At 38.2% G+C, this 26,623-nt stretch overlaps 3 protein-coding genes across 3 annotated transcripts in view; 1 reads left to right on the top strand and 2 right to left on the bottom strand.

Moving 5' to 3' along the window:
- The window catches only part of LOC5579472 (T-complex protein 1 subunit beta), a 30,771-nt gene extending 28,412 nt beyond the window's left edge, over positions 1-2,359 (bottom strand). Inside the window, exon 1 of the mRNA XM_021838969.1 lies at positions 2,205-2,359. Within this exon, the coding sequence (XP_021694661.1) occupies positions 2,205-2,207 (3 nt within the window). The 5' untranslated portion in view covers positions 2,208-2,359. The remainder of the gene's footprint in view (positions 1-2,204) is intronic.
- Positions 2,360-3,351: 992 nt separating this feature from the next.
- Positions 3,352-5,136, top strand: LOC5569472 (p21-activated protein kinase-interacting protein 1-like). Its single transcript, XM_001658507.2, has 2 exons — positions 3,352-3,694; positions 3,754-5,136. The coding sequence occupies exons 1-2, from the start codon at positions 3,620-3,622 to the stop codon at positions 5,056-5,058; spliced, it is 1,380 nt and encodes a 459-aa protein (XP_001658557.1). The 5' UTR covers positions 3,352-3,619; the 3' UTR covers positions 5,059-5,136.
- A 4,869-nt stretch (positions 5,137-10,005) lies between these two features.
- LOC5569471 (phosphatidylinositide phosphatase SAC1) overlaps positions 10,006-26,623 on the bottom strand; it is a 32,555-nt gene continuing 15,937 nt past the window's right edge. The window contains exons 4-6 of the mRNA XM_001658506.2: positions 12,584-12,824; positions 11,469-12,469; positions 10,006-10,492 (exon numbers count right to left, since the gene is read on the bottom strand). Coding sequence (XP_001658556.1) covers positions 10,283-10,492; positions 11,469-12,469; positions 12,584-12,824 — 1,452 coding nt within the window. The 3' untranslated portion in view covers positions 10,006-10,282. The remainder of the gene's footprint in view (positions 10,493-11,468; positions 12,470-12,583; positions 12,825-26,623) is intronic.

Raw genomic sequence — 26,623 nt, 5'->3', positions numbered from 1 at the left:
ATTTTTGCAAATCTTTTGGAATTCGTCATATCCGTACGGCTCCGTACCACCCCCAGTCAAACGGGTTGGCGGAACGTTTTGTGGACACCGTAAAGAGAAGCGTGAAGAAAATTCGTTCGGGAGGAGAGTCCCTAGAAGATTCACTGCACACTTTTCTCACCGTATACCGCTCCACTTCAACACAAGATCTCGGAGGACAGTCACCAGCGCAGAAGATGCTAGGACGGCCAATGCGGACGGTGCCAGCTCTATTGAAACCTCCAGATAGCCATATACGTCAGAACCCCGAAGAAACAGAACGCCAGAATAATGCTACCGAACGAGACCATAGGAACTTCGACCGAGGTGATACGGTGTATGCCCAAGTCCACCAAGCCAATTCATGGTCCTGGATGCCCGCTGTAATCATCGAACGGATTGGAAAGGTCAACTACAACGTATTACTGAACCAAGGCAAGCGATTAATCCGTTCTCACATCAATCAACTGAAAAACCGAGTTGAAGCAGAAATACCCCGCTGTCAAGAATCACCACTTTCCATTTTCCTTGACGAATTTGGCCTGACACAGGAAAATGCCGAATTACCCCCAATTAACATTCAAGAACTAACTGCTGTTAATGATCAAGTTCCACTCGAAGAAGTACCAGCTTTACTAATACCTGCAGCAGAAGAACCTGAACAAGAACAACACGAAGAACCTGAGCCAACTCCAACAGACGAGCCGGAAGTTCCCGATCGACCTAGACGATTACTTAGGCTTCCGTCAAAACTTAAAGGATATTGGCTATTCTAAGGCAACCCATCAAGGCAACCCATGAAATGTTGGCCTTGACAGAACAAATAATTTTTTATTTCATTATTTGTCCAACCACCAAATAGAATAGACGTTAAACTAGAAACCACCTTTGTTTTATTCTACGGACGTATCAGTCACCATCTGATACTGACGGCGGATGGATGTGCTCCCCAAAGCACGGTCCTTCGTGAGGCGTCTTCTGGTGGCTGGACGGGTTTTTTGTGGAGGGGCTGGGAATCGAACCCATGACCTTCCGCTTATGAAGCGAAAGCGTAACCTCAAGGCTACAGACCCCCCTAAGTTTTAGTTAATTGATGAAGCTAAAAATTCAATGGGTTGTGCACTACATATATAGTTTTATATGATAAATTTTTCAAATTGATGTATGGAGTAGTGTTTGAGATTTGCTTCTTGAAACGGATAGGGTGATTATAATGACGTCCCTTGCGGCCTTAAGGTGAAACAGCTTGGAATCAAAATTCAATAATAGCATAAGCATTGATTACCGTACAATTCGCAGTTGCTACTCCGTGATTGACAGGAATAATCAAAACTATTCAAAGGTTTTTTTTAGTAATTGCGATAAATAAACAAAATAATATATACGAGAAGCTATTTTTTTAAAGGCTCATGTCGACACTTACAGTGACGAACCATCCATAGTTTGAACAATTAAATAAATGAAACATTGCCGTGATACAAATTTGAATTTGCACAAGCATGAAACGAACTCACCAGTTGAGACGAATCCAACTCGCTTGGAATCAAAATTCAATAATGTACCAAAACTATGAAGGCACAAATCTCGCGAGAGAATTATGAAACTACAATGCATTTTTTGTCTTTTGGCTTTATGCACGAATAAGAAGATCGTCTTTGTGCATCCTGCACCAGATTAGTGCCTTTGAAATCGTGAGTACAAGCTAGCCATTGTAACACCTTAGGTCGAACATACTGACCAAGTGACTCGCTACCAGCCCTGGATTAGTCATCGACTCGGACCCTAACCTCAACGCTAGTAAACAATGAACAGTTACTTTGTTTTTTTCTTCGGGAGAATTACTGTGGTTTATGGTAATTAACTATGAAATCGAAGGGATTTCATCATTCTTGTTAGTCTAAATTCTGTTATGCCCATAAATAGAAAAATAAAACGCGTCTTTTCGAAGAAACATCCAGAACAGCGAAATATCAGAAAACCCGTGGGTGAGAACGGCTTCGAAATCTCATCACCAATACGATGCAAATTCTCACGTGTGGCTCTTCTATTCGATGCCGGATGGACACCCGGTAAAATCAAAGTCGATTTTCTCCGCGAAAATCAAAGATATGGACCGAACTTTATCGCCTTCGCGAAGCAAACACTCTGAACTGTGAAAATGTACATTTTCAAACTGATTCACTCACCATTTTTCTGGATTAATTTAGCAAAAACTGTCGCACAATCGTCACACTACCACTGAAAACGGGAATGGATCTTTTTACGCTTTGGACGAGCGAGCAGAGGCAGAGAAAAACTGAACTTTGACAGGTGATGAGCTCGAGGGCCGCGAGTCGCGGCTTCTGGGTGTGAAAAAGACTACGGTTGCGGGTTTCGTTCAAATCCAACGAGGGATAGGACTTTCATATTTGTTCAGCGACTGTCACACTTTTCATTCGTTCAGTTCCATTTTCATGGTTTTGTGAACCCTGACGACGATCGAAGAAAACAAAACAAGACCGGAGGACTGAGGAGTCGGGTGCACTGAACAAAATCGCCCGCCTTGAATTGAATGATTTTTGCCTCATCTGAGCCCCATGCATATTTTCAGACACGATCAGGATGATTTTCATCTTTGTCAAAATCATTTGTTTACAAATCACACTGGATGAAAATCATCCGATCTTGGAATGACTTCATTCGTTCCAAAAGATGTTCAATATTGAATGATTATCATACATAGATGTAAACAACCCAGTTCCATCCTTTACATATTTTCAAGAAATTAAAGTTGAAAGTAAACAATTTCCAAACAATAATGGTTTTGTATGCTTAACTACATGCGTGCATTTAAGCATCATGATATTTTAGTTTTTTATTAATCATTATCAGAAGTATTCCCTTGTGCAATGCAATTTCAGATTTGCAGGAACTGGTGTCTCCTCAAAGCGTGGTCCGCAGTAAACATGTCGTGATCCATGATTTATGTACCAACATCACAGGGAAGAGCACGTTGTTGTTGTTGGTATTCTTGAAAATACTAAACAGATGCTAGAAATATCGATAAATATTGGTAATTTTACACTTACCTATGAAATACACGAAGAAATACCCAAAGCCACGTTGCTGAAGCCATATTTGTTTATTGTTTACAAAGATAATTTGACATCTACGATCATTATCTTTCCACACGGCAACTCAGACAATAATTGAATGATTTTTGTTTTGGTACATAGGATAAGATAAAATCCGTCAAAAGTAGTATGTTTTCCATTTGTGCCACCTTAATTCAATTATCTAGTAATTTTCATACAGATGTGTACTAAAAGTCATCGTAGAATTGGATGATTTTTGTTCAATAGTTAGTAGTTGCATCATACTCTTATATTTTCATTCAAAATAGGGAATATTCAGGTTTGCAGCCGAGTGAATTATGAATCATTTAATAAAGGACAGGAGTTTTCTTTCAGTGTGACGAAACGTCACAACAAAAAACAACGTGTGTGCGATTTCGGTCAGGGAGCTACTACATGCGCGTGCGGTGCGAAAAAAAAAATTCGTAAGAAATTGAAATTCTGAGTGCGGTTTTTGGATTCCGTGCCCGTACAGAAGCGGACAAACGATGGCCGGACTGGAACTGATTGTCGGCACTTACGAGGAGTACACCTTGGGCCTCAAAGTGGAACCTCTGAAAACGGTAAGCAGTCGATGTCGATATCAAGCATGTTTACCAAACGTCACCAATCCCCGTTTCAGGACCCCAAACGTCTCTATCTGAAGGAAATCTTCTCTACCCACAATCACACGGCCTCGGTGCGGGTACTGGCCACCCACGGCCGATTTCTGGCATCCGGCGGATCGGACGATCGCATCTGCATCTTCGATCTGGAAACGGGACTGCTCAAGGATGAAATGCTGCACCACAACGGAACCGTCAACTGCTTGGCTTTCTCCCCGAAGGGAGATTATCTGTTCAGCGGAAGCTTTGACGGGAAACTGTCGGCCATCAATACTAAGAAGTTGGCTATTGACAAGAATTGGTTGAACGCTCACAAGGGATCGGTGCTCAGTGTCGACATCCATCCCAAGGGCAAACTGGCCATTACTCTCGGTTCGGACAAGGTCGTCAAGACGTGGGATCTGGTAACGGGAAGGACCATCAGCGCACGAGGTCTTGGTAACACTCCAAAGTACCATATGCTGTCGCTCGTCAAGTGGAGCCCGGATGGAAACAGTTTCGTCCTGATGGACGATCGAATGGTCGATGTCATTTCCATGGTGGACCCCAATTCCTCCCGCACGGTTAAATGTCCCAGCAAACCGATTTGCCTCTGCTGGATTTCCGACACGGAACTGGCTGTCGGATTGGATGATGGCCATCTGATGATGTTCAGCGTGGACGACGATCACGAGCCGGAGAAAATCCCCATCTACGAGTCACGGGTCAAAGCAATGGCATACCTCGGAGATCATCTGGCCACGGTTTCCAGCGCAGGAGACGTTAGTTTGTGGAAAATTGACGACAAGGATTTCAGGGAAGTGTGCACAACCAACATTGGGTGCAGACCGACCTGTATGGTGGTTACGGAGGCCGATAAGCTAGGACTGCACAAGTACCTTCAACAGCCGGAGGACAACAAGGACGAACTACGCCAAAAGCTGAAGAAGATTCAAACCATCGGTAAGGTCACAATCGAAACGGAAGACCCCGTCGCGGAGGCAGCAAGCGAGCAGCAAAGTTCTAAGAAGTCCAAGAAAAACAAGCGAGCGTTCACGAAAGAGGCGGACAACAGCAGCTCGTTCCTATCGAAGAAGCAGAAGAAGGCCCACCAGAGCGGAGATGTTCCACAATCGACACCGAAGCAAAGCAAGTCGCCGTTTCAGAAGCAGAAGAAAAGGCAGCCATCGAATACGAGCGGAGTTTGGACCGAAGAGGATGTAACAGTGGAAGACATACCCAAGAAGAAGCAGAAGAACAAGCAGGGATTGAATCAAACCATCAGCGAGGGAGGTCGAGCGTTTGGGAAGAAGGATAAGAAAAACCGACGAATTTCGGTTTAGATGATTTTTTTACAGTGTACAATTACCGCGTGAGGAAAAAAATGTTGCGTTTAAAATGAGTAAAATGTTGACTTCAAATTTCGCATTGCCATTTTCTTTTTGAAGAAATACAAGTTCAATCATAACTACTGATTTTCAAATGAACTGAACTGAACTGAACTGAACTGAACTGAACTGAACTGAACTGAACTGAACTGAACTGAACTGAACTGAACTGAACTGAACTGAACTGAACTGAACTGAACTGAACTGAACTGAACTGAACTGAACTGAACTGAACTGAACTGAACTGAACTGAACTGAACTGAACTGAACTGAACTGAACTGAACTGAACTGAACTGAACTGAACTGAACTGAACTGAACTGAACTGAACTGAACTGAACTGAACTGAACTGAACTGAACTGAACTGAACTGAACTGAACTGAACTGAACTGAACTGAACTGAACTGAACTGAACTGAACTGAACTGAACTGAACTGAACTGAACTGAACTGAACTGAACTGAACTGAACTGAACTGAACTGAACTGAACTGAACTGAACTGAACTGAACTGAACTGAACTGAACTGAACTGAACTGAACTGAACTGAACTGAACTGAACTGAACTGAACTGAACTGAAACTGAACTGAACTGAACTGAACTACAGTCGCGTGCTTTCCGTAATGCTCTCGAACCAGTCCCAAGAAACATTTGCCTACACGGAGACGGAATTCAACTCAATTTTGGGTTGTTTCAACGCAATTCCGTAGTTGAGCCCAATAACTCAATTTTGGCTAAATTTCCAAGGTCCCCACTAGGTAGTTTGGCTTTGATTCCATTAGAAAAATATACTCAATTTTGGGTTGATTTAACGCAAAATTGAGTTCTTTCGACCCAAACATGAGAAAAGTTGCATTTACCCAAATTTGGCTTATTGGGCCAAAGTACCCCCATTGGGTAGATGCAGCTCTCTCTATTTTTGACAACATTCGTGTGGGAGAAAGAGAAAACCGAGAGATTTTGGGTTGAAACTATAATCGATATACTTAATTTTGGGTAAAGTAAACTCAAAAATTAAGTAAAAATATTTCTCCGTGTATTTTATAATCATTTATTAAGCAATTTTTCACAACTACATTATATTACTTTGCAGCTGCTACGCACACATTGTTCAAGCAAATCTGGCGAAATTATTAAGCTTCTTATCATTCAGTGACTGTAATCATATATAGCAATGATGTTTATTCAGGTTTCACTTAGCTTAATAAGGATTGATGATTTAACAACGCTAGTTTAACAAACTACATTATTGCAGTTTAATTCAGCATCATGTTTAACAACATTTTAATTATTTCCAAGTGAAGCCTTTGTTCAGGCGTTGTTCACACAAATTTGGAGAAGTTATAGAGCGTGTCGTTGTATAAGGTACCGCGGGGCAAGTGGGTAAATGGGGTAAGTGAAAACAATTGATATATTTTACTGAATATGTGAATTAACGTTTTAAACTCATGCGTAAACCTTTGAGGCCATTGAGAACATTACGACAGGTAAAAGATTTCTGAGATTTTTCAGCCATTATTTCATAATAGAGCGAAAAATTGTTAACCTATCAACTGTTACTCCGTAACAAGTTGGCGGCGTACAATCTTATTTTAATATTTTCAGTGGAAAAAAGTTGCGGAAAATAATTTCCTGTACCACTTCTAAGTTGTCCTCTGTGATAGTTTCAAACTGCAATAAAAAAAGTTTTAGAATTAATTCGACATAGACCTATAAATAACTAAATTAAAACACCTTCAGTTTTCTTATCAGGTGGGGCAAGTGAAAAGTTTAGCATTAGAGATTGAATTTGCGTTTTCTCTTTAAGTAGCCAGAAGTAAACATGGTTCGCAATTATCATAGAAAAACATAACGTGCTGATAATTCAAGAAACACTATACTCAAGCGTTAAATGTTATTAGAAATCATGGAACTTCTCTAAAAGATGTTGTCAAACATTACAATATTAATATGTCTATTTCGGGCAGCCAATTAAAAGGAAGACGTTGACTGAAAAGTTGCAATATTAGAGAACACACGGAAATCTCGTGGAATGTCTATGTAAAGCTAGTCCAAAACATAAAAATGGGGTATAGGTCTTTCCACATAAAAAAGATTCTAAATACGTTATTGAAGGATTCCATTTGATTTCTCCCGAAGAGTTATCCGACGGCATATCCGACTTTCTCAAAAACAAATGACGAGCGGTGGAAATTCTACAGAGCAGAAATGCAATTGCTGCCCTATAATGTAAGAACTAACATTGGAAATGTTGCAGTTATAATGTTGTCGAATCATTTCAACTAACATAACTGAACAGAAGAAAATTCAAGTGAAAAGAATAACATTTTCTTTGTTTACATGTTACTTATGTTATTGTTCATTGGGAAGCCTGAACAAATGTTAAAGCTAATAGAAATCGTGAATATAACTGTTTGTTTTTGAATTTATTGTTCAAAACAGTAAACTTTTCACTTTCCCCACCTTTGGGGCAAGTGAAAAGTAAGGAGACATTTTTCAAAAAAATTTCTGTATGTTTTTCTTCAATTTTTCATAAAAATCAATTTCAGCATGCTGCTTATATTTGGTGAGAGTCAAGCTAAAAAATATACACGACCTCATTTGTTTCAATTTAAAGTCTCTAGAATTTGAAGAATCTCAACTATGCGAATTCCATTACCCACTTGCCCCACGGTACCTTATAGACTTTATTCTACAACTTTAAAATCGCTTTATAAGCATTCATCTCAGCTTTTATTCAACTGCCACAAAATTGATTGAAAACAAATAAATGACTAAAAATAGCTAACACTGTATACATCAAGACAGTGTATAACCTTTACCATGAGAATTAATAACCACACTTTTAATAATTACCTGAATACTGAATTCAAACTCGAGACCTTCCCATCGTCAGCGGTATACTTTGCCATCTGCGCCATCCTTGAATTCATATATCAGCGTTCCAGTGCCCAATATAAACCTCTTGCAGCTGATTATTGATCATGCTTGAGCTTCTATTCAACAATAACTAATCAACACGTGCTATGCTGATCAACAACCGAATAAGCGCATTACTTCTGCTGCTGTTCAGTACTGATGAGAGCTGAACTCAGTCGGCTATTTATAGCGCACAGTGAGAAAATTTATTTCAATGCTGGTCAAAAATAAAGTTTATTCACAAAGTAAAAACTTAGCTGATTATTCGAATTTAATAATAAGTTTTAACTTGTTGAAACTTTAATTGAATTGTTCATCTAACTATACAAAAAATCATTTATTGAATGTATAATATTTCTACTAGGTTAATATTTTAATTATTTGTCGTACTTTTTCCATCTATTAAACATTATACAAATATAAAATATATTTCAATCAATAATCCTATGTCAGAAGACTGATTCAAAATATTTTCTAAACATAATTGAATATTGTATCGAGAAAGCATCAGTTATTATTATATCCAACATGTTTTTATATATTAGTAAGTTAGTGGCGAATTCGCCAAGGGCGAAAAGCCACTTAAATAAAGATAAATAATAATAATATTAGTAAGTTGAACATTGCAATACATTTGGAATACAACGCAATTTTTAGATATTTTGTCCATTTTTCAAAAATTTGGCTATGGTGTGACCTCTTTTGTAAGGCTTCTTTGTTGCTGAACAATGTGTTTAGTAATCGTTATTTTGGAATTCTTGGAAGACTTACTCGGATGATATATCTATGTTGTATTAGGATTTTATAAAATACCTATTCAGCTTTTAATCATGTTCATGTTAAACATGGAAACAGCTGAAGTGCGAAGCAACCAAAACGTTAGTTCGTCTCCTGTACATCTGTTTACATAATTATATTTGTTTGGTGGAATATTGGCTCTTTAATAGAAGGAAAAATGACTTGTTCAACTCATTAGTAAAACAATCTTGACAAGTCGGCAGAGATTCTTTGGAGAAGTTTAATAAGTGTTGATTCTACTATTATTCATTCCAATGAAAAATGTTGAACATTGACTTAAATTTGGATCTAAATACCATCTTCTCAGCTCTTTGTAGGGCATTTTTTCAGCTGTCATTATTATTCAACAATAATTAACTATGTATATGTTTATTTGTGACACTGGACTGTAAGTTGGGTAACCACTTTCATGTAACTATTGTTAAATTATTATTTATACTTCGATTATCATCAAAAATGTTATGATTAATAGCTTTTTTCGATATCAATAACGTCGCAGATGATGATCACTACATTTGGAAAAAATAAATTTTGATATTTTTATTCCAATGTGATTCGAACTTTACCCTCGTTGATCCATTACGTCGCCATTACGTCCATTACGTTAATCCATCCATCGCATACACGTCTTGGATTTGATTTGAAAAACATTTGAAACATTTGAAAATAACATAAAAAGACATAATATGTTTTTCTTGAATAAGAGCATACTCATATACTGTTATTCACATTGTTTATAAGTTTTACTAATCATGCTGGTCAACATTTTAAGTATTAGACACTGAAACTTTTGTACGATTTGTTGTTAATCAAATGTTCAATATTCTATTAAAATGATGACTACAACCTATAGAAGCTTTTAATCACCCAATTGTTAAACTTCTTATGTGATGTAGAACAAAAGCTACTATATTTGCATTTTCGGAGGTTTATTCAGCTCTTATTCAAAAAACAAACTGCAAGTGGAATAACAGCTTTTTCTAAAGCGGAAATTAATTTTATTCAATAAATGATTCAACTAAAAATGTGTTCAGCAATGGTTGCTGCTATGCAGCTTGTATTAAGCACGTAAGTATCTTAAAAGCTACCAATTGTTCCTTGGGGTATCAGCCCTCAGATGTGGGTGTCCTGCTCAAAATGTATGGCTTTCTTTCACTTCTATTGAAAGATCCATTCGTCAACCGACTTTCATGATGAATGTCTAGGATTTTTATTGCAATTGCCTTTTGGAATCGTCGCCTGAAATTCACCGTTGGAATAGTTGAAACTGGAAAGGGGGAGGGAAGGATTCTAGAAGCGTGTATTTAAATTCAATTAACTGGAACCATTTAAGAGACCTACAAATTCGATACTTTTCCCACCATATATTGTAAAATCAGTTTTTGAAAAACCATTTTTAAATCACCGAATGCTGAAATGGACGTTTTTCCCCCCTCGGGGGTCTTCCATTCTTACCGATACCGTCAGGCTTCCATCTTGCCGCTGGAGCGTATCGCCGGCACCAGTTTGGGCCAGTCGACGAACTCCACGCCGTACTTGAGGATGCCGGCCCCGGTCACGCCCACCATCGAGCCCCAGAACAGCACGAACAGCAGACTCTCGGTGTTGTACTCCTGCGGGTAGACCACCGACGTGAAGAACATGGCAAATGCAAACAGCAGAACCACGGGGAACTGTAAAGAGAGATTCGGGAGGTCAGTACTGGTTGAAAGCAGTGTATCGAAAAGCAGTCGCAAATATTGAAAACGGTATATCTCAGGTCCGAGTTGATTTTTTTCAAGCAAATCTCATAAAGTAATAGAGAAACTTAAAAATATTTAAAAATATGGAATATGTCTAGAGGAACATGCACAAGAAACAACTTTTCTTCTATCTTTTATATCTAGAAATTATGATACGCTAGAAGGTTAATGTCTTCAACAAAGCTGTTCAGCAGATCAAGGCAGAAATAATCCTGATTGCAAATTCATCCAACAGGTGACAACTAGTAGTAACAGCTTTTCTTCCATCTTCTATATCTGAAGATCCTGGTACGTTAGAAGGTTGGTGTCTTCGGCAAAGTGGTCCAGCATTGATTAGGAGTTCATTCCGTAGGTGGCGCTAGAATCTAGAAGTAGTAGCGTTGGACTGTTCAAGGGTATTTTAGAGAAGACTAGAAATTTCTAGACCAATTCCTGGGAGAAGGGCGATGTTCTTTTGTATTCCAGCAGAAATCTCTGGAGAGATCAGTACAGGAATTCCAGGAACTGAGTATAAATTTCTAAAAAACCTCTGAGGGTCTAAGAAAATCTCTCTGGAGCCTCTAGAATTTTGCACAGGGAATGATTGTGAGAAAGTGAAACGTGAGAGACCATTTTGGTTAAAAAAGAGACTTTAAAGATTTTCCATCAACAATAGAGACTTTTTAGAGATTTACATTACAAAAGTGGTTACCAAGTCTCTGAGTGAAAAGAGATCTGCTATCAGCATTATCTTTGTTATCAGAAAGATTATAGAGAATGTCATACTGTTGAAATAATCTGAGGTATGTAGAGTATTTCTAATCATTAAATTATTTGTGGGTTCAACTTAATGTTTCTGAGATTGTTTTCAGTGTTCGCGACTACTTTTCTAAGTGTTTTGAAGAGGAATGTTAATTCAGAGACTTACTGTTCCATATTTCCAGCCCTTCTGGATCACCAGCGGGCACTGAACGGTGAGGCCTTCGCCGTCCTTGACCACGTAGTTCCCGAGGAACAGATCGATCGCATCCTGCCGGAAGCCATCGTTGAAGTTGTTCTTGTAGTAACGCGTCAGAGAGTTGGACCCGTCCTTGAGGAGGCCCATTTTGGTTCGCTTGCCGGTCCGGGTAAAGTCCGTCTTCAGCGCACCGGTTCCGGAGTATTGCGTGGAAATCATATCCGCATTGTCGGCCCAGACGTTCTTGAACAGCCACTCGAAGGTCGAGCTTGGATCGATTCGCTGTCCGGTGGTCAGGACGCCCAGCTTGATAAGGCTCTGCTCCAAGCTACGTTTGGCCAACATACTCTGGACGACGTTGGTTCGATCCAGACAATCGATGCAATTCGTACGGAATACGCCATCCTGGGAGGACATCAGAGTTCCATCCCTTCTCAAGTGGAACACCCCGAATTCATCCTGCTCATGAGCCAATCTGGCAATCAAGTTGTGCAACCTATCGTATCGCATCTTCCGGCACTCGGCGTGGAAATCGTACGATTCGTATCGCACATTTTGGTTGCCCAGAGTGGAAATCGTTGTAGCGAAGGCTTTCTCCAGGACATCTTCGGCTCCCCGGTGGTCAATCAAGTTGACCAGAACCTGTCGACCGTATTGGATCAATTGAGCGTCCAAGTGCTTGGAACATGCGATCAGATGATCCCTTCCGGCAACCAACTCCGGAGGAGGCTTGTACTTAAGGTTGGGCGTCTGGCGCCAGAACAACGGAATGCTTCCTCTCGTTTGCACGAAAGATATCTTATCCCCGCGGACATCGACGATCTGTTCCGTTTCCACGTAGTTGGAAACGTTGCCGTTCTGATCGATTCCTCGGCAGAATAGACGCGTTCCGGCACGATGGACCGACCGTCGAGACATCAGAATCCACTGGAAGCTGTGATTGTTGACCATGACGTCGTTCACCGAGACGACTGAAATGAGAATTATGATTATTGAGCCTTTAATGAATTAGAATTAACGAATTGATTAACATTCCCAGAAGTTGAATCCAGGGGAACAATCGAATTAGTGACATAGGTACTTACATCCCAAGATCAGCGGCAAACTGTACTGCCGCAGCTCCGGCCGATGGAAGTGCTTCAACAGGTACCCATTCCAGACGAAGCGCGAATCGGCCCTATCGTACAGTCCCGTCTGCATGAAATCCGGTGGCATCGAGTGCAATCGCTGCAGAGTGTGCGTCACATCATACGTGTACGAGAAGTAGTAGTACGGAGTGTCCAGCACTTGCCTGATCATAGCCAAGTAGACACTGTTTTGCACTTTCTGAAAACAGATAGAACATAATTTAAAACAGACATCTCACTAAGGGCCGATTTCTTCACCTTCGCTTAGGCCGTAAACCAGGTTTACCAATACGATTAAACCAGGTTTAAGGCCTAAGCGGTGGTGAAGAAACCGCTTATAAGTTTTTTTTCATTCCTTTAATAGTATCATTTAAAAAAATACGTTCATTTCCCATATCTACTGTGGTAGTTATGTATATAGCAGTGTTGATAGACTCACACTCAAAATCTCAATCAATACGCTCTCCCGTGAGAGCAAACTCATAAGAGATCTGCTTCGCAAATCTCACGCTTGAGATTTTGATGCAAAATCAACTCAATCACCTCAAACCGTGAAAAATGATTCAGTCGCAAAACCCAGCAAAAACTCGTGAAACCCGAATGTTGTTGTTTACGTTAGAAAGTATTAACATAATTTTACCAGACTAACAAGAAATTATTGCCGTGTGTGAGTAAACTGTGGAAATATGAGACAATGAGTCAAAAAGGTGAGCCAACTCATCCATGATTTTTTGACTGCTGAGTTGCGTGATTGACAACTCACGCTTGAAAAATCTCAAGCGTGAGTTATGAGAAATTGAGTTTTTCACAACACTGGTATATAGCTGAGTAGGCTATGCTATACAAATGAGGATTATCATTCAATCTGTCAAGTGCACAAGTACCACATTGGCGACGAGCAAGAACCCAAGAACAGCGGATAAACCAGTCGAAAGTTGGATCAGAATAGATCTCAAGGCATCTATAAAGGGTAACTATAAACGTATGATTTTCTGGAAGATAGAATCTCATCAGATCAGACTCGAGGGAAAAAGAAATGTCTCGCCTCAATGAAGGGAAACGCCTTAACGGAGGATGAAAATCCTTCCGGAGAAGGCAAGCATGTCTCGCCTCAATGAAGGGAAATGCTTAAAGGGCGGATGAAAATCCATCAGTAAAAGGCAAAAATGGACATCAAAAAGGTAGGAAAGGATACGGATGTCGAAACCGGATATAAATTCGGGTTTCTATGGTAAATAAATTTCCCATTGAAGGAAAAAGATGAGTAAAAGTTCAAGTGGAAAATTCATAAAAAGAGATCTACGTGCTCCATAAAAGTTGCAAATATTGCATAAAAGAGAGCAACCACAGGATTGATCTGAATGATTATACGCAGGAACGACGTTGAAAATCGCTGAAAAAATGTCATACAAGACCATCTCTCGTTATAGAAAAGGAGTTGTGGTAGTTATGTATATAGCTGAGTAGGCTATGCTATACAAATTTATTTATTTATTTATTTATTTATTTATTTATTTATTTATTTATTTATTTGACGTCAAGCATTTGTGGACCATTCTAAATTACATTGTGTTCTTAATATCTATTTGTTTATATACTATAAATTTGTTGAGTATACTCGATTCATAATACATTCCTCAGTTACTATTGTTTTGTATATCAAAAAAGTATTTTTTTCAGTTTTGTTCGAGACATGTTAACATCAATCATTTCACAATGCTGATTATATATAGTCATCATCTGATTCAACGGACTAAATTTAGCGTAGTTCGTGCGATGATGACCTACTGTGAACAAGTAACGATTGCGCAAGTGACGAGTTGGAGTATAAAAATTCAGTTTTGAAAGTATATCAGCAGAATCAATGCGCTGTGAAACAATATCGTTAACAAAAGAAACCATAGCATAATCACGACGCACTTTCAGTGATTTCATATTGATAAGCATGCATCGTGATTCATATGATGGTAGAGGAAGTACTGACCAGCCTAAATTACGTAGTGCGTATAATAAAAACTGCTTTTGTATCGATTCTATACGTTCTTCATGTTTTTTTGTGTAAGGTGACCAAACAATACTACAATATTCTAATATTGATCTTACATATGCAACATAAAGTATTATTAATGTGTAAGGATCACGGAAGTGTTGGCCAAATCGTTTTATGAAATTGAGCATATTTCCTGCTCTATGAATTATTGCATTATAGTGATCTACAAATGATAGTTTTGAGTCTAAGATAACTCCTAAGTCTCTTATTTTATCACATTTTTTTACATGTTCGTTTCCTAAAACAATAGACATATTTGGTGTGGTTCGTTTTCTGCTATAACTTATGAGGTTACATTTTTTTATATTCAATTCCAATAAACTTTTGCAGCACCACGTGTAGAAAATCTGTATCTCATTCTTAAAAACATTATGATCGTCATCATTCTTTATTTCTAAAAATAGCTTCATGTCGTCAGCATATATAAGGACCGTCAGTTTGTTTAGAATATAAGAAACGTCATTAACATATAAAATAAAAAGAAGAGGGCCTAAGTGTGAGCCTTGAGGTACTCCAGATGTAACATGTATTGGATTTGATCTTTTCCCATCGAATTTTACTATTTGCTGACGGTCGTTTAAATAGGACTTGATCCACTTTAGGAGACTCATTTCAATTCCCATTTTTTCAAGCTTGAAAGTCAACATTGGAATGTCAAGTTTATCAAATGCTTTACTAAAGTCAGTGTAAAGAGCTTTTACGAAGTAACCTTTATCCATTGCACTCAGTGAGTAACTTACAAATTCCAGAAGGTTCGTAGTGGTCGAACGACCTTTGAAAAAGCCGTGTTGAGCGTTTGTTATACGATTTTTTATTTGGGCAAACATATTTTTGTTTACAATTGACTCGAAAAGTTTTGGAATACATGACATAATAGCAATACTGCGATAATTTCGAATGTCCGATTTCTTACCTGATTTATATATAGGTATAAGGAATGATTTTTTCCATACCTTTGGAAATTGACCAGTTTGAAGAGACATATTGAATAACCAAAATAATGGAGTTGTGAGTTCAGTTGCTAAGTTTTTAATGAATCCGGGTGGAATTTCATCTGGCCCTGATCCTTTAGTGGCGTCCAAATTTTTAAGGCCAAACAAAATGTCTTGAACATTTATAGAATTAACGCCAACATCACTCGGAAAGTCAGCAAAATGTGAAAAGTAAGAATAATCTCGATCGTTTTCCGAAAATGTTGAATAATTTTCTTGAAAAAATTTTGCGAAAAGATTGCAAATATCTTCAGAATTATTTCCTACTTTTTCATCCAAAGTCATTGTTGATGGAAAGTTGCACGATTTGAGTTTAGATTTAACGTAATTGAAAAAATTCTTTGGACATGACTTTATTTCATTTTCAGTTTTTATGTTGTACTCGGTAAGTGCTGTAGAAATGGCTAAATTGAGTTGGTCGCAAATAACCAAATATTTTTCTAAATCGTCTGGTTTTTTATATCTTCTGTAAACTTTGTGAGCTTTTTGTTTTCGATTTCTCAAATTTATGATTTGCTTGTTGAACCAAATTGGATTTTTTGAGTTGTGATTCCTTCGTCTCTTCTTAACAGGTACTTCCTCCCTAATGGTTTCCCACAATAAATTGTAAAAGATTTCTATTGCACATTCAATATTATATTGATTTCTCAAAACAGATTGCCAATTTGCGTTATCTAATTTAAGTCTAATATTAGTATAATTGGCTCTACTATTATCGAAAATATTCTCATACACATATTCTTGAGGAGTATGATAAATATGCATAAACATAGAATATTCTATTGCCGTGTGAAACGCTTCGTTTTTCCATAATGGTGAAATTGACTCACTCACACAAAAATCTTCATGCATATTTGTCAATAAAAAATCTAGGTAACAGTTTTGTTTATTTTTTACGTGATTTATTTGATGAAGGCCTAAGGATGCAGTTTTGTCAAAAATAAATTGCAATGTTTCATTATCGCCAACAACAGGGAATAGAATACTCTCGTTTTCGAAATCAGGAATGAAATCTGCATTACGTTGATTGAAATCGCCATAAATATGCACCTTGTTTTCGGGAGGAAGTTGAGTTATGATTTCTTCTGCTATCAGGAAAAAACTTTCGTATGTTGACTTACAAGCCTGATCTGGGGGAAAGTAAACTGATTCAAAAATATGAGTTTCGTTACCAATATTTGATTTAACCCAAACATGCTCAAATTCTTTAAATTTAGGTGAAGCAATGATTTCAGAACTGAAATTTGATGATATTGCAACTACGACTCCTCCGCCCGATCTTCTTTGTGTCAAAAGTAAGTCACGATCATTGCGAAATACGTTGTAATTGCTACCAAAAATTTCTTCACTCTTCACATCATCATTCCAACTTGTTTCTGTACCCAATATGATTGAGTACGATGAACTTAATATATTTTTATGAATTTCATTAATTTTAAAAGCACTTTTCATGCGATTAAAGTTCTGACAATAGATTAAAATTTCAGTTGGCTGTGTTTCAGAAGAAATTATTGGTAGTTCGTTATTTAAGTCTGTTAAATCATATGGTGAATTGTAATTATTATTTGTTACCAAGTGCTGATTAGCTTCACCGGGTTGAATTGAATTATTTTCTGCCTCTGAGGGGTCCGTCAATTCCGTAGAAAACACGAATGCCGGCATGCACCGCATGCTTCACAAGATCCACCAGTTGAAGATCCTTCCGTCGTCCAGTTCTAGGGTGGTACTGCAACGGACTGCCGGGGCGCCTCCCTCGCCGGATATGGGTTTAAAATTTCTCCTCTTTTAAACTGCATGGTTGGTCGATAATTTGTTGGCGGTCTAGAGAAATGATGTTTCGCTGCCGCAAGAAGCTCTCTGTCAGGAGGAAGTTGATGACTCCTTTCGTGGTTATTGTTGAAGGCGAAATTTCCGTGATTGTTATTCTGTTGTTTGCTTACTTTGTGATGAATTTTGGATGGGACATTATTACGGCAATGGTGATTAATGTTCACGTTGTTGTTGTTAATGTTGTTCTTATTACAATTTTTGTTAGCGTTCCTAATTCTCCGCTTTCTACGCTTTTTTGCTTTATCGGCCATATTTTGCTGCCTTTTGTGAAAGCTTTGGCGCATGTCATATCGCGTCCAATCGGCTTTCCAAACTTTTCTGTTTCCAATTAGCCGCCATCCTGATACCTCAGCAATTTTATTATTCAATTCGGCTTCCAAACTTGGATATTCTATTGATGGTGGAGCCGACGTATTTTTGTTTGTCAATATATTTGCGGACAAAGACTTTAATTCATCGAGGATGTCCAGCCCCAACATTGGATTTGAATTCATCGCGCAACTTGCCGCTGTGTCAATTGATAATTGACTTAAATGGCTAATTTCGTCGTTTATGTTGCGCAGGTCAGTAGATATATCGGATGTCACCGTTTTTAGCGTGGAGTACATATTTTCAGTAGTTGCGGTATCAAGAAGGCCGGTAATATGATTCTTGATGGCAACGACACTCCCAGCCAAGCTGCTGTTTTTATTTATTGCTGCCAGCTCATTTCTTACGCTAGTAAGCAAAATCTCCATACCCTCGATAGCTTCGTGGACAACATTGGGTTTTTCTTGATGAAGCGAGAGTCTGTGCATCACTTCCGTATTGGCATTCAGCTGTTTTTCGAGAACTTTTTGTTGCTCCAATAGTCCGTTAAAATCTAATTTCGCCTGAATTAGCTCTTGACAGGATTCACAGCATGGTAGTACGTAAGAGTTAACGTCCACTACCTTCCTGTCTCTCCTCCGCAGTGAACCCCTCTGCACGGTGACACCAATGCAGTTTGCATGGAACTTCCGCGGGCAGCCTACACATGACCACAAAACCGAGTCGACAGAAGTGTCGCAAGCACAAATTTCGCAACTCATTACGCGTGACGAAAAAAAAACTGATTCAATTATAAACAATATCGCGCACGGCACCTGTAGCTACTAAAAGCTGATGTAATAAAAATTTAATCACAAATGAAAACGCGCACAGGTGGGCTGGAGCAATTAACAAACGCGTCCGAACTGGTTGACGACTTAAAAACTTATGAAATGAGGATTATCATTCAATCTGTCAAGTGCACAAGTACCACATCTACATTTGGCTTGAATGCCCTCAATGTGATTCTTGAAAATTTAGTTTTTGTCCAGATAGGGGAACTTATACGTATTGTCGGCAGCCTAAGCAGCTGAACTTTTAAGAAGGCAATTATACACAATAACAAAGCACAACAATTAGCAGGAGACACCCAGTGTTGCCACATTTTTTCCGACTCTCATCTGTGTTTTCGGCTAAAAAAATCTTTTTTATCTTAAGTCAACCTCCAAAAATCTTGGTAAAAATCTGTGAAATATCTAAAAATTTTATGTTTTAGGTCAAAAAAGATTTTTTGCAAACGTATTATGACTGTTTTTGGCATACCAACAATTTCTAATTTGTGATTATTCTTCTAAAAGTAAGTTAAAGGTACGTTATAGTTTCTAAATTATTAAAATATTTAAGTTTTTGAGAAAAATTAAACAGAGAAATGACATTTCTGATTTATATCTTCCAGAATCGTGTTCTAAACTCGTGTAATATCCTAAAATCTTTAAAATCTTTTTTTATCTCAAAAATCTGTGATCGGTGATCACAGATATCTGTAGGGAAGAACAGGAAACAATCTGTGTAATTACAGATAAATCTGTGTATGTGGCATCACTGGAGACACCTGAACTACACTTGAGCACACTTCATTTATTAATTATTATGCACAAAATACTATTTTGTTCTCTAAATCATCTATTTTTCCTCACGAAAGTCACGAAGCACTTGTTATGCAATTACTATTGTCGGCAACAACATTGTTCTCTTCTTGTTCTGTACAAAACCCAGGTTATGTACCCCATTAAACATTTGACAGTTCAACAGCCGACTAAATTGGTTGAAAAATCGGTCGATTGTTGCACCGACGCTTATGGAAGTTTAACACAGCGATCAACTGACTAATCGCTAGATTGAATCGGGTGACCGAGGAAATCTGATGTTTAGTAGGTCAACTTGCTTGGATTTTACTTAAAATACCGATTTATCCACCTATTTACCGTACACCCCCGTTAATTTGAACGGTACCTCATGCAAACCATCGGGGTTCATTTTTAATTTGAACATCTAGTCACCCTAGAAACGTGTTTCTGGTTACCTCTTTCACTGTTTTGTTTTGATTCTGCGTTCCGTTCCGTTGCGTTCCATTTCACTTTACTCCGTACCATGAGCTAAATGACGTTTGAACCATCTTTAATCTGAACGATGTGCAAATTAGCGGGGTACAAATTAAAAAGTGTCCAGATTAAATGTGGTCAATCCAACGGGGGTACCCGGTAGTACCCGGATAAAAACGTACCATTCAGTGAATGGAATAAACCATTAATGTACAATATATCGTATTGGATACAATACAGCGTATTGTAATTGAATGTCGAAGCAACATTATTCTTGTTTGAATATACAATTCAAAAACAATATAATATATTGTAACAGAACACTGTATTGTTTTTTATTGGTTTTATACCTTACAATTTTGGTCAAATTACTATTTTCGCGTAAAACAACTGTTGCTTTTTTCTGTGTAGCTTGTCTGAAAGAAGTAAACAAAACAAGTTCAGAAAGCAAGAAATGTTGGGGGAAAAATATTCAAAAAGTAAAAATAAGTAGTTTTGTAGAAGTCACTTGACATTAGCTGTAACGACGAATGCAACCATGATAAATATCTTTACTTCTATAGGAGTTAAATTATTTTACTACTGTTGGCAGGAATATCCGGTAAGTTGGGGGACAATCCATTCAAAATACACATTCTATGCTTTTCACCACTAATTGAAATACAGTTCCTTGAATTGTTTTTGTATTGTACAACAATACACGAATTGCTAATCAAGACAATACATGAACAATATATCGTATTGTATTTTCAAAATGTATGTATGAGAAAATATCTATATTTGTATTGTTACGATACTTAACCACCCATACATTATATTGGCCATATCTCATATACAATACAGAGAACTGTTCAAAACAATATATTGTACTGTAATTGTATTGTCATTTAACAATATACTGTATTATATTTCCAATATATTGAATGGTACTGTTTCAATACGTTATATTGTTTTTGTATTGTATTTTTTATCCGGGTAGGATTATGTCGGCCCACCCTATTAAATCGGTTGATATTCGGTTGATCCCTGTGTTAATCTTCCATAAGCGTCGGTGCAACAATCGACCGATTTTTCAACCAATTTAGTCGGCTGTTGAACTGTCAAATGTTTAATGGGGTATTGGTAACTTTTCGTTTTTGTTGACAATAGGCCTTTTGTTGCGTTTGTTTACATCGGTGGAGGACCGGTGCTAACACGCTGTCATCTCCATAGAAGAACTGTCAAAGAGCTTCCCGATCAGCTGATTTGAAATGTCTTGTGAATAGGCCTATGCCTGAAATTGAACGTCACTCATTATGTTCTACTCTTTGAAAGGGCCAATGCATAAGTCATTTTACGAGACGTTCGAATGGCGTTTTCCGGCGGGCCGCTAATTGTTATTGTTCAAAAAACTAGCATGACATGTGAATGCCGCTGGTAACATTTTTGTTGGTTATGGCATTCCCGTCTCTTTTGAAGCATTATTCTACCCAGTTTCCATGTTTTGTGTTACCAGTAGATAAAATATATTGCTCCCTTCCTGCTGATTTGATTTAACATGCACGGGAAAAAATTCTGTGGTAAAAATAACTATTTTAGCTGACTACGCCCATTCTTAAAACTACCATGGAAATTCAGTCCAATTTACTATGTTTACGGCACACCCCACCGCATTACTGGTACATTTGACAGAACTGATTTACAACAATCTGATTCCAACTACAGACATGGTAAAATCAAGCGCATTTCTGGTCTGCTGAAAATTGCCGGTGCGAGCGCTTAAGTTAACCCCCTAAAATTGTAGATTTTACCGCACAATTTTTTTGCGTGTGGAAATATTGAAAAGTTTATTAAAGCGCCATTGTTGAATGCGCTCCTTCCAAATGTAACGCTAGAAGAAACGTAAATAAATGGGCCCGCCAGCAAATTTTAAAGCTTGTAAACAAACGGAAAACATATGATTCGAAATGTCTCATAAAATGGCTTATTGCAGTTACACGCAAAAAAAATGTGCGGTCAAAACTACCATTTTAGGGGGTTAACTTAAACGCTCCCATCGGCAATTTTCAGCAGACCAGAAATGCGCTTGATTTTACCATGTCTGTAGTCGAAATCAGATTGTTGTAAATTATTTTTGTCAAATGTACCAGTAGTGTGGTGGGATGTACCGTAAACATAGTAAATTGGTCTGAAATTCCATGGTAGTTTCAAGAATGGGCGTAGTCAGCTAAAATAGTAATTTTTACCACAGAAGTTTTTCCCGTGTATAAATAGAATAGGTGAGAGTCATATGAACCATTTTACGAGACGTTTCGGAACAGCTGATCGCCGAAACGGCGTCAATTGACAGGAGACCTGGGATTAAATCCAGCGTGATTTTCAACAACGCCTCATCTTACCAAACGTGGACATGGAGAAAATGACAAAAATGAGATCCAAAAATGTTCGTTACTGCAACATTACACCTATTTATTGTATCAGCTACCTCTTTGTTACCCATATTGCACATAAAAAAGCACTTTTCTGATCAGAAATATTTTAATAATTTTTCTCCATTTAAGTTTTCGCCAGGATGAAAAGCTACGCTAGAGATGCGCACAGTCATGAACCATCATCATCGCGAAAACTGACGACGATGATTGAAAAATCCCAGGTCTCCTGTCATTTGACCAGGCTTCGTAAAATGGCTTATTGAATACATAACGCCACAAAATTTGTGCAGACTAAGGCGCCGTCCACAAATTACGTAACACTCTATGGGGAGGGGGAGTAGGCTCAAACGTTGCGGCTCAAACACAAAATTTATTTTTTTCATACAAAGACCGTTGCGGAGGGGGGAATTGTCGAACACGATCCTCTTGACTTATTCTTATTGCGTATCAATTCTACACGCGGCGATCTGGACTATAGAAATTCATACATTTTGCCTTAAGAAAGAAGGAACGATTATTGTAATACGAAAGCATTATGTATCGTTTTAGCATCAAGGCGTCGATAGACGAGTGCGCACGAGCCTATCGATCGCAAGGTTCTTGGGTCGATTCCAGGTAACAGGCTTCAAGTTTATCCCTTTCATTCGTCTATCTTTTGATACTATCAAATGATACTATCACTATGGGTAGTGATAGGGAAGGGATACTATAACTTCTTGAAAAATGATGGATAGAAGATAGACTATATTATCTCTATCAATTGATAGACGGATGGAGATACTATCACCATTTTTTCATCACTGATGGACCAAGCATATCTTTATCATCTATCTTTGGGGAAAAATATACTATTTGCAACATTCTATAGCTATCCCTATCTATCCTATCATTGATACAAATACTGAATCCAAAATCTTGCGCATAATGGGAAAAAAGCCAATAAAAATAACTCAAGGTATATTCTCATGGATATTTTCGAAACGGGCACGACGAGGGAATGACGGCAATCGATGTCCGACGCCATTTTGAAATCCAAGATGGCGGCCTCCGGTTTGGTAAAATCATTGAAAACCCATGCAATATAGGTATTTTCAGTACGGGCACGACGAGGTGCTGACGGAAAATAATGTCCGACGCCATTTTGAAATCCAAGATGGCGGCCTCCGATTTGGTAAAACCATTGAAACCCATGTAATATGGGTATTTCCGGAACGGGCACAATGAGGGGATGACGGAAATCACAAATCATGTATTTGTTCTGTAATTACAATCCCTAGCTGTTGCTATGACATGGCCAGAACAAGTCTCGGCTGTAGAAAGATGTATCGATCTTGTCTAGCAGCCCTAGTCAAGCTTGAACATTCTGGGACTGTTTGGATAGCAGACGAGAAGAAGGTACCCCTCATTGAATGGTACAGGTCGGACTCGATTATCCGGGATTCGATTATCCAGAATTTTAGACTCGTCCGGAATTAGTTTTTTGATATTCTTATTATTCAATTTTTATGCATAAATTTGAGATAATTTATTATCACAATATACAATATGAATGGTTTGACAGTTTTGGACGTAGGTAGGAATAGGGGGTTTAAAAAAAGGGTTTTTTGTGTATACTGGTAAAAAAAAAACATTTTCTTATCAGGAGCCCTAATGTTCTTAAAAATAATTTCTGGATACGCCACTGTATCATATAAATATAATAACGAAAAAAGAGTTTTAATTTTTCTTTTAGTGGTTCGATAATTCGGAGTGAAAAAAAAATTGGTACACCGGATAATCGAGTCCGACCTGTATAGGAATTAATACCTACGTTACAATGCCATAATGTCGAAAATTTGAAAAACATATTGCTTATCCCAAAATAAGTCTTAAGTTGACTTTCTAAACATACCAACTGTGGTAGACGGGTCTATTTATACTGAACCCTATTCGGTATCTATCCATTGAGAATTTGCACCAACACTACCGTATGCTCTGCATTGGGTCAGTCTGTGATTTTGCGCTGCTCGGTGTGATCGGCTTCTCGCGTCTCTGCGGCTTTGAGCAAGTAATACTGTTTGTTCGCGAAGTGCTCATTTTAATTGATTACTACAAACCGTGGCGACGAGGTGAAAACCAGGTTAAAGCATCGAGTAATAATTTGAAAATCGTGTCTGTGGCAGGTATGTGGAAAAAAGTGAAAATTAGTGTTGGATTCGGCTTGTGTGGTTAGCGCCATATTGGAAATCGCAGAAGTTGACCTTGAAAAAAAAAATCAACGCTGAATTGGCACAGAGTTACTTATCTATCTATAAGAGTTTTAAAGTGGTGCTATAAGGTGTTTTGATGTAAGCGAACGAATGTGTGAATGAAGAAAATCTGTTTTTTCTTTAGCATAAAATTAATTCAAGTGCTGGAAAAAAAAGAAAATGCTAAAGTGACGCCACATCATTTTTTTTTTCTCTCCTATTGTGTGTATTGGTGATGGAAAGTATTTCTTTATGATGGGAAGGAATGAATTACAGAAACACTATGTGTGTAGTAGTGAGAAAAATCGTTGATGGTGAAATGAAACCGTATGCGTGTTTAGAAAGAAAAGAGAAAATTCTAATTGGATAATTATGTGTCGACTGTCGAAGGTGTCTGTTTGGCACGAATATGAATGAGATGCATGAAAGGTTGTGTAGCCGATTCAATGCCGGTGTGAAACGGAATACATATGAACATGTTGATGAATAAGCAACCGATTCAATTCCGGTTGACAGTAATTGATGGCTACGAAACCGATTGAATTCCGGTTTGAAGAAATAGTTAGACAAGAAACCGATTAAATTACGGTTCACAATTGTGTTGTTATGCAAGATGTTGGTTATGTGACCGATTGAATTACGGTTGATGATGCGTGTTGTGAATATTTTGCTGGATATTTTGAAAGTGTTACCGAATCTATTCAGGCTCAGAAAAATATCCAATGTCTTTGATGTGTAAATTAACTTGATGAAAAAAAAAAAAACAAAATGAAATGGAAAGAAAAGATTATGGATTGTGGTGAAAATAAATGTGTAGCAATAAGAAAATATGCTTCAGTAGAAAATATATTGAAAAGCTCATGATGTGTGTTCTGTTATGTTTTTTTTGGATGCAGCTTCAGCAAAATGGAAGGAATCGAAGACAGTCAACAAATCGTTCAGCAACATGTGCAGTTTTTTAGCCCGGCATCGTATAATCTACCTCACTTCAAGTATAAGCACCTCCCACAAACCGAGGTGCGAAATGCTTGGAACATGTGGATTAGGTGGTTTGATAATGTCATGGCTGCAGCTAATGTGTTAGATGAGGCGAGCAAGAAGGTGCAGTTATTGGCCATGGGTGGCATGGAGCTACAGTGTGCCTACTACGGCCTTCCAGGTGCTGATGAAGAAGCAAACGAAGAAGATGACTGCTTTCCTTATCAAAGCGCGAAAGCCAAGTTAACACAGCATTTTTCACCGAAACACCACGACAGTTTTGAGCGTTTCCTCTTTTGGTCAATGGCTCCCCAGGAAGATGAACCAATTGAGAAGTTCGCTTCGAGGGTTCAAATGAAAGCGGAGAAAATCTGTTTTGGAAAGACTGCTCTTGAAAGTCGTCATATTGCTATTATCGACAAGATAATTCAATATGCAACAGATGATCTGCGCCAAAAGTTGCTGGAGAAGGAGGTGTTGACCCTCGATGATACAACAAAAATCGTGAACGCTTTTCAAGCGGTGCGGTATCAATCTGCTAAAATGAACAGCAAAGAAAAGGAAAACGTAACAATCAACAATGTCAAATGGTCATCCTAGTCCCAACACTCCTGCAGAAGATAAGAAGAAATGCTTACGTTGTGGATATAGATCGCATCGTCCTGGGGATAGATGCCCCGCATCCAACAAAACCTGCTTACAATGTGGAATAGTAGGACATTTCCGAACGGTATGTCGATCGAAGCAAAGGTCACAGTCCAACGATGATTGGGTAAGTCGAACCAGTTCTATTTTTTGTTTATGTTATATTATTTGGGATTCAAATCTCCAGGGTACTCGGAAACGTAAGCATAGCTTTACGGCTACCAGAGACAAATATCGATCAGAGAAACGCGCTAGAAATGTTTTTAACGTCAAAGAAAATAGCAGTGATGAATCACCAGAAGACTTGCCGGTTTACAATGTGGGAAATGGAGAAGATGAAGTCATTCAATGTCGTGTAGGCGGTGTTCAGATCGCTATGCTCATTGATTCAGGTTCTAAGCACAACCTTATCGACGATACAACATGGGAATTGATGAAATTGCGGGACGTGAAGATAACCAACCAAAGAGTAGA

This window comes from Aedes aegypti, chromosome 1 (assembly GCF_002204515.2).
Source record: "Aedes aegypti strain LVP_AGWG chromosome 1, AaegL5.0 Primary Assembly, whole genome shotgun sequence".
NCBI classification, from domain to species: domain Eukaryota; kingdom Metazoa; phylum Arthropoda; class Insecta; order Diptera; family Culicidae; genus Aedes; species Aedes aegypti.
The sequence above is the reverse complement of the archived record's forward strand: the minus strand, read 5'-3'. Positions and strand labels throughout refer to the sequence as shown.

Bases quoted from the DNA above. Each gene is read 5' to 3' on its own strand.
- LOC5569472 (XM_001658507.2), top strand. From the start codon at position 3,620: ATGGCCGGACTGGAACTGATTGTCGGCACTTACGAGGAGTACACCTTG. The intron at 3,695-3,753 runs GTAAGCAGTCGA...TCCCCGTTTCAG, and splicing joins AAGTGGAACCTCTGAAAACG to GACCCCAAACGTCTCTATCT.